The sequence below is a fragment of the Onychostoma macrolepis genome, chromosome 24, assembly GCF_012432095.1.
Source record: "Onychostoma macrolepis isolate SWU-2019 chromosome 24, ASM1243209v1, whole genome shotgun sequence".
NCBI classification, from domain to species: domain Eukaryota; kingdom Metazoa; phylum Chordata; class Actinopteri; order Cypriniformes; family Cyprinidae; genus Onychostoma; species Onychostoma macrolepis.
In genome coordinates this window covers 10,483,478-10,497,253 of record NC_081178.1, presented here as the reverse complement: position 1 = coordinate 10,497,253, position 13,776 = coordinate 10,483,478, and the positions used below count along the sequence as shown (strand labels likewise).

Below are 13,776 nucleotides of genomic sequence, written 5' to 3'. Positions count from 1 at the left end.
ATGAAGGAAACCCCAAAAGTCTTACCTTTGATAAATATGCAGCATTTGCTGGTACCCAAATTCCTCCAATCATTGATATACCTGAGAGACAAGCAAATATTCTAAATGGGATATTTTATGACTACCATGATGATGAAAAAATGATGATGCCAAGTACAGTATATCACATCTAATGTGATATAAGCTCAATTACTCCTCAAAATTGAGAGCTTTGGTCCATGCGAGCAGCTCATCCACTTCCTGCTCAGAAGCTGAATCCAGTCCAATCTGTTCAAAAGAATCCATCAACTCTGTGGATTTTTGCCCCAGTAGAGCTGTTTTGCTGTGTTCTGTATCAGCATGCAGGAGACCCTCAGCATACCTGTGCACAAGATCTGTGTTTACTATTATGCCGACAATTATAACTTATTTCCAGTTTTCTGTATGTTTAGCTCTGCAGAACACATCTTATCACCTACCACAAACAATCAAACAGCTACTTTAACATTTTTAAAATACATTACATTTTTCTCATCCATTCAATTTTCCGAATCTTTTTTTTTCTTGCAACATCTTGGCGCCGACGAATTTTGCAGTGATGGAATTGTATCTTCTTAACATTGGTATCTTGAGTTATTGGGTCTTCAAACACGGAAATCTTTAATCAAAAAGGCAACGATAGACATAATGCTTAGGCAACATTTGTATATTTTTTCTGACTGTTACAATTTAAATTGCACATGAAATAGAAATTAGTCTCTTATGCTGACCAAGGCTGCATTTATTTGATCAGTAATATTATTTATTACAATTTAAAATAACTTTTCAATTGTAATACATTTTAAAATGTAATTTATGGAGTGCAGTAATGGCTGCTGAATGTTTGGTTGGATATGTTTTATTTACTGAGTTGCATTGATACACAAAAGGTAAAATGAAAATTAAAGTATTATGACTGGATATGTCACCTTGCAAGACAAAATCCTCCAGCCATTGTTCTCTACCCGCTGGTACCACCCAGAGTGATCGTCCCTATCTTTGATCATCAGTCGGCCATTATGAATCTGGCTTGGAGCAGGTTTCTTTAGCTGTGTGTAATCTTTAGGACTGGAGGCACACATATCCACAATGGGTGCACGAGTGTATATTTTAAAGTAGATGTTTGGAGGATAGGTTGGCTGGAATTTTATAAACATTAGTAAGTAATTTGCAATTTGTGTCTGTTTGCTTATAATTAGATTTTCAATAACGTAACCTTCTAGAGCAGAACACAATAACACATTACAGCATGTTGAGTACAAATATCCATCTAATCATGGAAAGATGAATAACATCAACACTCACCCCACCCAGTCTGAATCGGATAAGCGCCCCTGAAGCAGCATCCAGAATATTAGCCTACAACAAAACATTGAGGCATATGCTTTAAAAAAAAATTGCTCAAAACAACTCAATTAATCTTCACACATGCATTGTAACAAACTTACCTCTGCAGGGTTAATAAATTTAAGAAGGAGACGTGGATCCCCTTGATTATGAAAGCTCACTAGTTTCTTGAGGTGCTTAAAAACAGCAGTATCCTACACATGACAGACATAGTATGCGCTAATTTTTTATTTATGCATTCAATCATGTTGGAGAAAATTTTACATTAATGTTGAGTGTGATCACTAACAACATGTGCCCTCCATGCTCGCTGGATGATCCTGGCTGCTCTGCTGAAAACTGTTTCCAGCTGTGGGACAAGTATGACATTAGTGTCTGATGTAGTTTCCCCAGCTGGAGATGTTGAGTGATGCCTAAAGGGGGAAAAATGATTGACAGGTTGTTGTTTTCTATTGCTGGCTTCACTCATTTAGAAATGAGTCTGTATGTTTTGCTGTATTTCATACCTGTCAAAAGAGTATGTGTGTTCAGTCATTATCTTGTTCATGCTAGCACATGCTGCTAAAGGATAAAAAGAGAGAGAGAGAAAAAAAAAGTTTATTCTGTGACACATTAACATGGATTTACATTTCAATTAGCCAAAAATTCTGAAAAAAAAAAAAAGGAATAGAGAAAACATAACCTATAAATTATACTGTTTAACTGAGGCTAAAGCTCTGCACCCTGATTAAGCCTTTGCCACGTCAAGGAAAGGAAAATGGGTTTATTCAACTAGGATTATGATTATTTTATTGGATTATTAGGCTACATTCAACTCCATCCATATAATGTTACTCAATTCAAAATTAAGACACAAAATGTTACTTACTTGATCTCTGGAGTCCTCTTCATTCTCAAGAAACAGAGGAACTGCTTAAAATACTTGAATTCAAATGTTTTAATAGGTAGAAGGTGCTTAAAATAGGCGATGTATTGAAAATAAAGCGTTTCATCCGTATGATATATAATATTCAAATCAAACCCATCCGGTGATTATCGAAAAGTAAACAAAAGCGTGAACTGGATTTTCACGACGACATCGACAAGCTGAAGTAAAAAACGTAAAACCAAAGACTAAACTTAACATTGAGGGAGTTAAAAAATAAAGCCTAAACATAGATTATGTCTTGATTCCTTTACTGGGACGGGTGACTGCACGCCTACAACAGCCGTTACCAAAGCAACGTGAAAACAGACTCATTTAACTCAGTGCTAGAAAGCTAGAAATACGAGATTCTATCCAAAAGCATGTTTAAATGTTAAACTACGTGTGGACTAGGAGATTCATTTAACTAAAAGATTCGTTCAGTGGCCTTTTCAGCAAATTACAGCGTTACGACAGTAGGTTGCGAAAAGTTAAGGATTATTGTGACATTGAATCGTTCACTAATTCGTAAAAATAAAAATAAATAAATACTCAAAATACTGACCTTTGACCTTTTGTTTTTTTCCTGACCAAACAGGCCTATTCTGCTTGTTTCGCAAACCTGCCAACTATTACTGAAACATCTATCAAATTAGTTGCATCACTCATATTTATAACTGTTCATTGAACAATTATGGCAGGTTGTGACATGACACTAACAGTTTTGGCCTGTTTTAATGAGCTGCAATTAAAGATTATTAGAGAACAAGTTTACTAAGACTAGAGTGTACTTGTTAATCAAATTTTAACATAGCAGTTAACCATCTTGTGCAAAGTTAAGTCATTTACAGTCTACACTTACATTTTTATAAGTGATCAATATCCTTCTACTCCTGTGTTAGGAAAAATACAATTTAGTCAATATATTAAATGTTCATAAATATATCTGTTTTAATGAAGACATTCAAGAAATGGCCTTACAAAAAGGACCTTTCATATGTAGGCCTATGTTATACAGCATTTAGTATTACTGTAGGTCAGTGCTGCAATTGACACATCTTATGGAGGTCCCTAAGGCTATAGGGGAGAAATGATGCCCCAACTCCCTGCCCTGCATAATAAATTACAATACAAAATCAATTAAAATTACACTGAAAGCCACACACAAACATGATGCACACAAACAGCAAAATTAAATTATACAGCAAATAAAATCAACTGTGAAGTCTTATTTAAGAATGCTTAGTTCATCTGTGGTATGTCTTTTGCATAGATTATGAGAGGTCCTGTGTTTGAACCTCAAATTAACAAGTCGTGGATGAGGATCAGCCACTGTTTTCAATAACACTTTTATACTTTTAACAATAATATCAAATGGATAGCAGACATCTGTTATCATCTTCTTTACAGACTTAGCCATAATTAATGTGGGATCATCAGTGTTACGGGCACCAATATTACATTTTTCTATTTTCTATTATTCTATATTTTTCCTGACTGTTAAAGGTGCAGTATTGGAAAAAAAAAAAAATCAAATACATCTGTTAAACATAGTTGGGGTTCAGTTTCTTGGTTGGCAGCTTCTGACTATAGAATGTCTGTCAGGAAAATAATGTATTGTGACTGACACGCTGTGCTTTCAAATGCCACAGTAAATGAAACAGCCAATAACCTACAGGAGGCAGGCCTCAATAACAGGAATGACGTGAGAATTCACCATTTCAAAGCCTCAAGATCCAGAATATAAATATAAATATATATATATATATATAACTAATGAAACAGTGCATTGTACTGTATTGTAAATACATTCATAATGAAATCAAACATTGTTATCCTCAAGCACTAAAGTATTCAAAAACCCATTATATTTAATTTCTAAGAAATATGAAATCAACATGGTCTTATAGTTCTGATATAATTATAATTCCCTCTATTCATATACAATCTGGATTTCTAGTTGCTTTTACAATTCAGATTGGTTTGACAGAGGCCTAATGTTGCTGCAGCTTTGTCATAGATGACCCTATGCATAGAACCCACACACACACAACACAGCACACACACACACACACACACACGTCTGGTTTGCTATCCTTGTGGGGACTCTCCATAGGCGTAATGGTTTTTATACTGTACAAACTGTATATCCTATTGCCCTACACCAACCTACACCTAAACCTTACAGGAAACTCTCTGCATTTTTAGATTTTCAAAAAACTTAATTCTGTGTGATTTATTAGCTTGTTTACCCATGGGTACCTCAATTTAGGTCCTCACCATGACACGAGTCCCCATGAGTCTGTGTGTATTCAGGTTTAAATCCCCACCAGAATAGAAAAACAGGTACACACACACCCACACACACACACACACACACACACACACACACACACTTTTAAATGTTCAGTATATGTAACATGATGGAATTGAACAGCACATAATTATCTCCTCTAAAGCTCTGTTTCTACAGCATCACCATTATCAAGACAGTATTCATCATCAGTTGTGGTGTCAGAATCAGACTCCTCAAAAACAGTCATGCTGGTTGTGTAGCTCCTTGATGACAGGATTCCACGAGTAGGAGACAGACTTTCTGGACTTGTCCATATGGGGGAAGACACAGAAGGAGCCTGGGATATCCGACGAGGTGAAGAGGACATAGTTGGTGATGGAGGTGGGGTTGGGTCTGCATCATCATGATGAAGATCAAGATCATCTGTATATCCAGATTGAGACTGTTTACCAGTAATAGATTTGTCATCATAGATTGGGGAATGGCTACTACTCATTTCAGAGTCAACTATTGTATAATTCCCCTTTGGCACAAAGTCATCCAAACTTGAGAGGTCGCTGATGCTGCTTGTTGAGATTCGTCCAGGACCTGATGGGCGGCTTGAAACCACACTGCTTACTGAGAAAGATCGTCCACTGTGTAGACCGTACTTTAAATCAGCACATGATGAGGACAAGCGAGACCTCACAAGGTTTTGCTGCACAGGACTCTTGGTGGCACTCTGAGGAGAGAAGTCATCAGACTCACAAAGTGAATTAGTTTTTTTGCTCAATGGACTATAAAACACATTGTCATTCTGAATGTCTTCTGAATCAAAATCAAACAAATAAAAGGGCGATGGGGGACCAACAGAGGATTTTCTGTAATTTGGCAAGGTGGCAGAACGATTCATACTTTGGGCCTTTTGCCTGTGTGGACTAAAGCTCCTACCATAAGACCGGTTTCCATCGCTATGCCTCTTTTGCTGATCAACATTTAATTTATTCTCAGATGATTTCTTTAATGTTGAGGGTGACAAGGACCCAAAAGAGGCTTTATCGGTGGTCAAAGATGAGTTGGGGGCCTCCCATGTGTACCCAGAACCCTTTTGTTCAGTTGTAGATCTGTTTTGCCAGTCCATATTTAAAGTATTCTCCGATTTCCTTAATGTAAGTGGCGACATAGACCCGAAAGAAGCAAAAGAGGCTTTATCCGTGGTCAAAGATGAGTTGGGGGCCTCCCATGTGTACCCAGAACCCTTTTGTTCAGTTGTAGATCTGTTTTGCCAGTCCATATTTAAAGTATTCTCCGATTTCCTTAATGTAAGTGGCGACATAAACCCGAAGAAGCAAAAGAGGCTTTATCCGTGGTCAAAGATGAGTTGGGGGCCTCCCATGTGTACCCAGAACCCTTTTGTTCAGTTGTAGATCTGTTTTGCCAGTCCATATTTAAAGTATTCTCCGATTTCCTTAATGTAAGTGGCGACATAGACCCGAAAGAAGCAAAAGAGGCTTTATCCGTGGTCAAAGACGAGTTGGGGGCCTCCCATGTGCACCCAAAACCCTTTTGTTCAGTTGTAGATCTATTTTGCCAATCCATATTTAAAGTATTCTCAGATTTCTGTAATGTAAGTGGCGACAAGGAGCCAAAAGATGCTTTATCGATGGTCAAGGACGAGTCGGGGGCCTTCCGTGTGGACCCAAAATAATTTATTTCAGCCTTAGACTTATTTTGTCCACTCACATTTAATGTATTCTCAGATTTATTTAATGTTAGTAGTGACAAGGAACCTAAAGAGGTTTTATCAGTTGTTAAAGAGGAGTTAGAGGGTGCCGGGTGGCTCTCAGAACATGTTTTCTCCTCTGTCTTGGGACTTTCAAAAGTCTCAGTATCTGAGGGCTGCTGAGTGGGACTCTTGTTCTTTTTTGGTAGTGTGTCAAGTGAGCTGTCTGAACGTTTGACACCAAATGTCAGTTTCAAGCGATTTAACATCTGGTCAATCCTGCTGCTCGTTCTAAACACTGGCAAATGTCTTTTGGTTTTTAAATACTGGGGACTAACAACCTCTTTGTCTGGCAAAGAAGCTGAAGAGAAGACAGCTTCTTTGTCTTTCTTAACTCGTGAACTAAAGAGGCCTTTTTTTGAATTGGAACTTTGCATTTCCTGCAATCTCTCATGCATATGCACAGCAGGAATCTCTTTCTCAGCTGTCAGTGGAGTCTCACTTTCAACTTTGCGCTTATCAGGTAATAAATACTTCCCTTTCTCACTCAGCCTGTGCTTGGGGTATGCATTACCCTTATCAAGCTGAAGTTCCATCAGGCCATCATGCTCCTGATGAAAGAAGTTGTTGGAGCCTGTGTTGGGCTGTCTTGGGTGTGGGCTTATATTAGCGCTTTGGCTTTCCATGACAAAGCTTGCATCTGGTGCAGTTTGTAAGAGGCATGGCTGGGCAGGTTTGTGATTATCTAGGGCGCTTGTGTAAGCTTGAACTGCTGTCCTCTGTTCTCTGTTAGTAGAAGCCAACTGTTCCTTTGGTCTTCTTATTATGCTTGCGTATGTGGACAGTGAAGAGCTTGGATCACTTTTTATGAAGTCTGCAGGAGTGGTTACAATATCATAAGATGTAGATCGGATATGAGTTTTGGGCACAGGCGGAGAGGGTAGTTCTTGTAAAGTGTTGTTGATTGTAGGTCGTGAGGAGATGAGGCTAGAATATGGAGATGTACTGAGACGAGGTGCTGATCTTCGTCCAAAATCAGGAGGCAGAGATTGAGCTGGTGCAATATGAGAGCCATAAGAGCTTCTTTGTAACGCTTGTACCTCTGGCACAAACGGGTTGAAGTCAAATGAAAATTTTGAGTAAAGTGTTTTATGGTCACCCTGCAATGTTACGCCTCTATCTTGCTTAGGAGGTGATGTTTCACCTCTCTGTATGTGGGATGAAGGGGTGGAAGAGGAAGGGGTGGACACTGCCGGGCTGTACTCCCGTAGGTATGAATAAATACTCGGTACTCTTACGCTTCTAAGAGGTCTGCTTGGAGAAAGAGGGCTCGAAAGATCCATTGTGCTTTGACTTGACTGAGAATGTTTCTTAGAGTCCAGATATATATTTGTGGGACTTGTTCCATCCACAGAAGAGTCTTTCCTTGGTGAGTAGTTAAGCCTGTCTGTGAAGGTGCTTGTGCCTGAAGAACTGCTGGCTATTATATTGTGTGTGCTTTGTGATTTTAATTTTTGGACATTAAAGCCAGATTGTTGAAAATTAAAATTTGTTGAATCTTTGGGAGAAATTGTGGTATCTGGAGATACTTGTTGTTTGGTCATATTAGAGTTTTGCAGGTTGGTGTTGTTGGCAGTATTTTGTTCCACTGCATCTATGTCCTCTATACTGGAATATTCCCTCAAAAGAACTGAATAAGAACGTTGTTGGGCTCTGAGAACCCCAAGTTGGCTGGTTTTGGTTGTGGAGTGTGGGGAATGTGCCTCCTCTGCTTTGGCAATAGAAGCTTCTAGTCTCATCGAAATTTCTGTCTCTGGTTTGTTTAGAAACAGTGATGCCCTTAATGGCATTCTACTCCTAATTCTAGGTGAGAAAGGGAACTGACTGACTGGTATTTCCTCTGTTCTTGCAGGAGTGTCTGGATATTCGGGGATTTGGGCATCATCAGAAACAGGATGGGCAAATGATGCAGTTTTCAGAACAACTCTGCTAGGCAATGTAAGGGACCTATCAGACCTAGTCATCAGAGTCTCTGATTGTGTGGGTTCAGCACTGGAGTTTCTCAAATTCGACCTCCTCAAGGAAAGAAGTAGGCTGCTTGTTGTTGGCTTAGAGCTCAATGATTTGAAAGACTCATGTTCATCTCCAGTGTTTGATATTCTGTACCCTGTATGGGCCAAATTTGGTACCTGGCGAGTGTCCAGACGTGTGGGAAAAGGATGCAAATCTGTGTTATTGTACATCAAGCCCACAGAGGAGGACTTGGTAATGGGTCTCTTTGGCTGTATTGTGGTTGTAATGTTCGGGGAATTGTTCTCTTTTTGCCAATCAGGAGAGTTATAGCTGGTTCCTGCAGTCAACTGCATGTTGTTGTCATTTGCCAACATGTGTTCAGATGGTCGCCTCTGGGAAGGAAGAAACGGTTGTTGCTGCCGATCCTGGCGAAATAAGGTAGATGGGTTGACATTCTGTCCACAGTCTTGGGGTTCATGCTGTACTTCGTTGCCGCCTTGCTTGGGTCTTCGAAGGCGGCCACTCCAAGGTGGAGCAAGAACTGAGGCCAGGGCTGATGACAACATAGCTGATGTAGGATTGATAATACCAGGTTCTGGCTCAGGGGTATTTTCAGAATGAGGAGCAGGTAAACAGTCTAATGACAAGACCTGGTTTGCAACTTCTGAATGGTGTGCAAAAAACTGGGAATCAGTGCTTGCTTTTAGACCATTGTCCACTTCAAAGGAGGTCAGATAACTGTGGTATTGTGGAGTTGTTGCAGCATTCTCTCTACAGTCGCTCGCTTCAGATTCCTTGTTGAATTCTGTTTGAACCTCACAAACAGGATGAGTAGAATGTCTTTGTGAATTGTTGTGGACAATTTGTGTTAGTTCATGAAGGCCTATGTTGTATTGTATTCCTGTATTTTGTCCCTGCTTTGTCCCACGTTGATGCAGAGTGGTAAAACGGTCTTCATCAAAGCTTGCTTTTGGGCCATCCCCATTCTTAAATGAGTCACCAGTTGATTCGCCACATTGGTCAGTTTGTGAAAGCACGTCCCTTAGCTGTCAGAACAAGCAACAAAACTTTTGATTAGTGCCAAAAATTGCACAAAACACAGGCACTAATTCAAGCACAGTAGCATTTCTACATTTTAGACAACTAAAATTTAGAGTTGCTTGGGAAAATTGCAAGAAATGTTTCTCACATGTATTTGAACTATTTGAACAAATCGCCACTCCCATTCCACAGCTGTTTAAACAGACAGTTCAACTTCACAGTTGAGCTTTACATTCCACTGAAAAATACTCTGCATGTCAAAAATGCAAACGTGGAGTGGAATGTATTCAAAGGGCAGTACAATAAACATATTTCATTACATTTAAGATATGATTGATTAGTAAGACATAGATTTTATCTTTACATCAGTCATTCTCTTACTAAAAAGATAAACAGTCCAACTCTTATGTCTGCATCTTAGCTTGGCTTACCTCTGTGTGGTGTTGATTAGCTGTGTTCTTTACGGCTTCATGTGTGCTGTAACAGTCAATTTGAGAAAATAATTTTTAATTAGGATATGATTTTTTAAATGAGCAAACATTATAAAAGTATGTCTATGTAGATTTAAAAAAAATTTGCTCGAATTTCAAAATTCCAGCAAAAGATAAGTTCCCTCAGGCAGAGAAACAAACATTGAAAACTATGACGAAAACAAATCTCTTGTCTAATTCAATGTTTCACACGCTACTCTTACTCCCTAAATACTTCTTCTAGTTCAACATCTTTTATATATTCAGCAAGGCAACGCAGGAAAACAAGATCAGCGACATTCCATCCTTTCTCTCAGTTTAAGCATTTTAGGAGTAAACAATTCATTGGCCTGATATGAAGGGAGGGGTTTAACTGTTTTTAAAATTAGTACAGAGTGTCTCACACACATACCACTTAAACAAAAAACCCTTGTTTAATATCTGCTTTGAAAAATGAGAGAGCAGTGATGTCATATCTTTTAAACATGATTCTGTAATACTACACAATAAATGTATATTTACTGTTTCTAAGATCAAGGTGTAAAGACTTTATAAAGGTGTCAGCACTATTTGAAAGCATGAACACACCTAGATACGGTACAGCCAAACAGCAAATCTTTGCCTATACACTTTCACACTATCATTAAATCATGACTTATTGCTATATAAGGACTATTACTGCCAGTCATGGGTCGAAAGGGCGTTTGCTGTTCTGGCAAGGACTGTGCAAATGACAAAACACAAAGTGCTATGGCATAATTTACAAGACAAAATATGTTATCATGTGCAGTGTGTATTAAGTGGAATTACATTTTCATAAAACATTTACTAATAGGAAGAATAACAGTTTTGAAGTGAATGCTACAAATTTGATCATTCACTGAATTTGATTATTATAGCAGTTGATCCAGTTTTATTATAAAATTGGACTTTAAACTAGAGAAGCAATAATATTAGAATTTTGGTCAATGCCATAAGCTGATCATTTTTTTCATATTATAACCGATAACTGGTAAATGGCTGATTAAAATTCTATACAATTTTGTTTAAAAACAAAAGTGAACACTAAACTTTTTAAGGCATGATGACCCCCCCAACAGCAGTGTGAAAAGGTAAATAAATAAATAAAACTCACAGGTTAGTTGTAGCTTGCAGTGTTTTTTCCTCCGCTGTGTCTTTTTTGTTTCTTCTATTGGGAAGACTGATAGAGATGGTGGAAGTGAATCTGGCAGATTTCCGTTGCTCCTCAGATGTCCTACTGAGGTCTTCCTTAGATCTGAGAAGTATTATTTGCCTGATCTGCAAATCTGATCAGTTGAGAAGTGTTTTACACACACACACACACACACACATATATATATGCATGCTTTATATTACATTAAATACATGTCCTAAAAATGTACTTTTAGTCAGAATTTAATGAATTTATGATAAGCTGTTATGACCCAAAGTTTGTGTCTGAAAACAAATGTATCTGATAATCCAGTCATACAAACTCACCTCTGCTGCTTTTCTGCTGGCCTGTTAACTGCAACAATGGTGAAGAAGCAGTGGTTCTAGTTTCTAAATCTTTCTTGTTGTGCATGTGTTGAGCCAATGGCCCAGGATATATCTTCTCATGTTCACTTACATTCTGAAAACTAATCAAAACTTAGCATTACAATACTGCTACAATACAGTCTACAGAGAGCTAGAGAGTGTTTTTCTCAACAGACACCACATGTCTGCAGCTACTTAGTAAAAACTAAGGTTCACTCCCTTCAGAAAAATTCTTCACAGGAACACCCATACAAGTTTTCTTAGTATATTATGGACACATGACAGTGAGAGTGAAATTTCACTTGTTTTGCCTCACCTCTACATGTGCAAAGAAAATGATTACAGTAGTTGCCAAGTAGACAGAAAAGACTTTCTTGTATTTCTCCTAATAATGCTGAACGTATTAATTTTGGCTAAATTACCATTACCAAGTTAAAATTACAATTATTAAAAAAATGAGACAATGTGGGTGTAACAAATTGCATAAGCGCTAAAGTATTACCATAAACATGGTGAGACATGTTGAGATGACATTCAGCAAAAGATTAATACCAGTGACACCACATTAGATATTGTGGAGGTGTGTTTAAAATCAATTAAACTGAGATGTAGTTAAGCAAATATGAAAAAAAATTTTTTTTTTTTGTATAATCTTAAATCCTTGATTATTTAGCTATGCATTTCTGTGTGTGTGCAAGGCAACAACAGGTATTATATAACTGGGGTGGTGCCAGACAAGAGATCAATGCTTGAATCAATGTTCAATCCATTGGCATCTTGTTATAATTCTTTGACTGTAAAAGAATTTGTAACTGTTGTAAAACTACATCGGATACATCTTACTTTAAGCAAACTAATATTTACGCAAGCTCTTCTAATTACGTAAGAACTTCAACCTGTCCGCTTAAAGCTACAGACTTCCATGATGTTGTCTGCGGAGGGTGATAAGGGTCAGTTTAAGATAAAGAGAAAAGTAGGAAAAGCAGTATTTGTGTGAGAGAAGACGAGTAAGAAAACTTAGTAAAAACTCCAAGAACTTAGAAACTTTGTAGCCTACCGTGATTTATCAGTTTGTGTGTACAATCCCTCCAGATCTGAGACAACGCAAGTCACGCTGGCTTTCACTCCGCTTTGACAACTTGACTGCTGCAACTTCAGATCATGTGTTGACATTATAGGCTGAATGTATGTGGCTCATCTAGTTTGGTTACCTCCCTTTATCCCCTCCGGGCATCAGCTGTACCCTTAAGTACCCTCACAGGCGGCACGACTGTACATTCCACCGGAGAAAATCGCGCGCGGTCAGGCAGACCCGTCATACCGACAACCGTAAGACCCGACGCCACCCGTCATATGTTTCTTTCCCACCGAGGCGTGTTATGGAGGGCAGAGCCGCGGAAGTGCGGAGTGAGCTGGTGTTTTAGCAACAAACTACGTACTTTGAATTGTCAGGTTTATGGGACCTAGCCAGTGATAAGACACCTTGACATAACTGGAAATGGATTATTTTCCTGCATCGTGTCACTTGTTATATTTCGGATTTTGTACTTCCACTTAAGAGACCAAAGGAGTTTCGTTTCGAAACTGATTTTAATTGGAAAAAATAAAATGCATAGACCTATTTAAAAACTTATCTATAATGGCAGATAAACAAGCTATAACTGAACAATAGTAGGCTACGTGTGTTTTTCCATGAATACCCGACAGGTGGGGTCATAAACAATAGTGCATGTCATTTCCGCGAATCGATTCTTTAGAACAATTCGTTTTAAAGAACCGGTTAAAATGATTCAGTGATTCCTTAACAGAACAGCGTCAGCACGTGGTCACTGCTGGTATTTCGGCGTGGCATATATTTTTGTGCTGCAAATAATAATTTGACACTCATTTGATACTGACCTATGACATCCTGTGACATGACATTCATCTGAATTTACATCATTTCATGAATGTGACTGTTGTGGTTCTCCGTCATACTGGCAACAGCTGGCTACAGTAAATGTGGCTTATTTAAATGACTTTGACTTAGTCCTGATATTTACCTGCTCTAACTGCATATTGCCCACCGTGCAGTTTCCCTAAAGCCGATGGTGTTGGCTTCAGGGCTTGGGCCCGAGATCACTGCTTGCAGCTATATGCTCTCAAATATTATAATAAAGCCATGTGTGCACACATATAGCTATTTATTACTTTTTGATTAATAATGGTTGATTGGTTTCTTCTTCATTCAGTTTGTTGCATTTATGATTCGTCCAAGTCAGTTAGAACCTAAATGGCATAATTTGCATTTAAACATTAGCCTACTTATATGCATTTACACCACTGGACTTTATTCATTTTAATCAGATTCTCTTGTGTGTTAATAAAAATTTCTCAGGTCTTAAACTTGCAGGATATATATATATATAATATATATAACCTTTGGCCCCATCAGCGATCAGGTTCA

At 38.3% G+C, this 13,776-nt stretch overlaps 2 protein-coding genes across 3 annotated transcripts in view; both read right to left on the bottom strand.

Annotated features, from left to right (window-relative positions):
• The window catches only part of c24h11orf65 (chromosome 24 C11orf65 homolog), a 3,383-nt gene extending 329 nt beyond the window's left edge, over nucleotides 1-3,054 (bottom strand). The window contains exons 1-9 of one of the 2 annotated variants that reach the window (XM_058765577.1): nucleotides 2,234-3,054; nucleotides 1,872-1,923; nucleotides 1,655-1,778; nucleotides 1,467-1,559; nucleotides 1,324-1,377; nucleotides 948-1,157; nucleotides 504-637; nucleotides 194-361; nucleotides 26-81 (exon numbers count right to left, since the gene is read on the bottom strand). In XM_058765577.1, coding sequence (XP_058621560.1) covers nucleotides 26-81; nucleotides 194-361; nucleotides 504-637; nucleotides 948-1,157; nucleotides 1,324-1,377; nucleotides 1,467-1,559; nucleotides 1,655-1,778; nucleotides 1,872-1,912 — 880 coding nt within the window. In that variant the 5' untranslated portion in view covers nucleotides 1,913-1,923; nucleotides 2,234-3,054. Of the gene's footprint in view, nucleotides 1-25; nucleotides 82-193; nucleotides 362-503; nucleotides 638-947; nucleotides 1,158-1,323; nucleotides 1,378-1,466; nucleotides 1,560-1,654; nucleotides 1,779-1,871; nucleotides 1,927-2,233 lie in introns of both variants that reach the window. The other variant, XM_058765576.1, reaches the window with a different exon arrangement.
• Nucleotides 3,055-5,847: 2,793 nt separating this feature from the next.
• On the bottom strand, nucleotides 5,848-13,025 carry zmp:0000000991 (mucin-2). Its single transcript, XM_058765977.1, has 5 exons — nucleotides 12,388-13,025; nucleotides 11,292-11,431; nucleotides 10,927-11,098; nucleotides 9,753-9,798; nucleotides 5,848-9,326 (listed from the first exon to the last, which is right to left on the bottom strand). The coding sequence occupies exons 1-5, from the start codon at nucleotides 12,501-12,503 to the stop codon at nucleotides 5,862-5,864; spliced, it is 3,939 nt and encodes a 1,312-aa protein (XP_058621960.1). The 5' UTR covers nucleotides 12,504-13,025; the 3' UTR covers nucleotides 5,848-5,861.
• Between the last annotated feature and the right edge of the window lie 751 nt (nucleotides 13,026-13,776).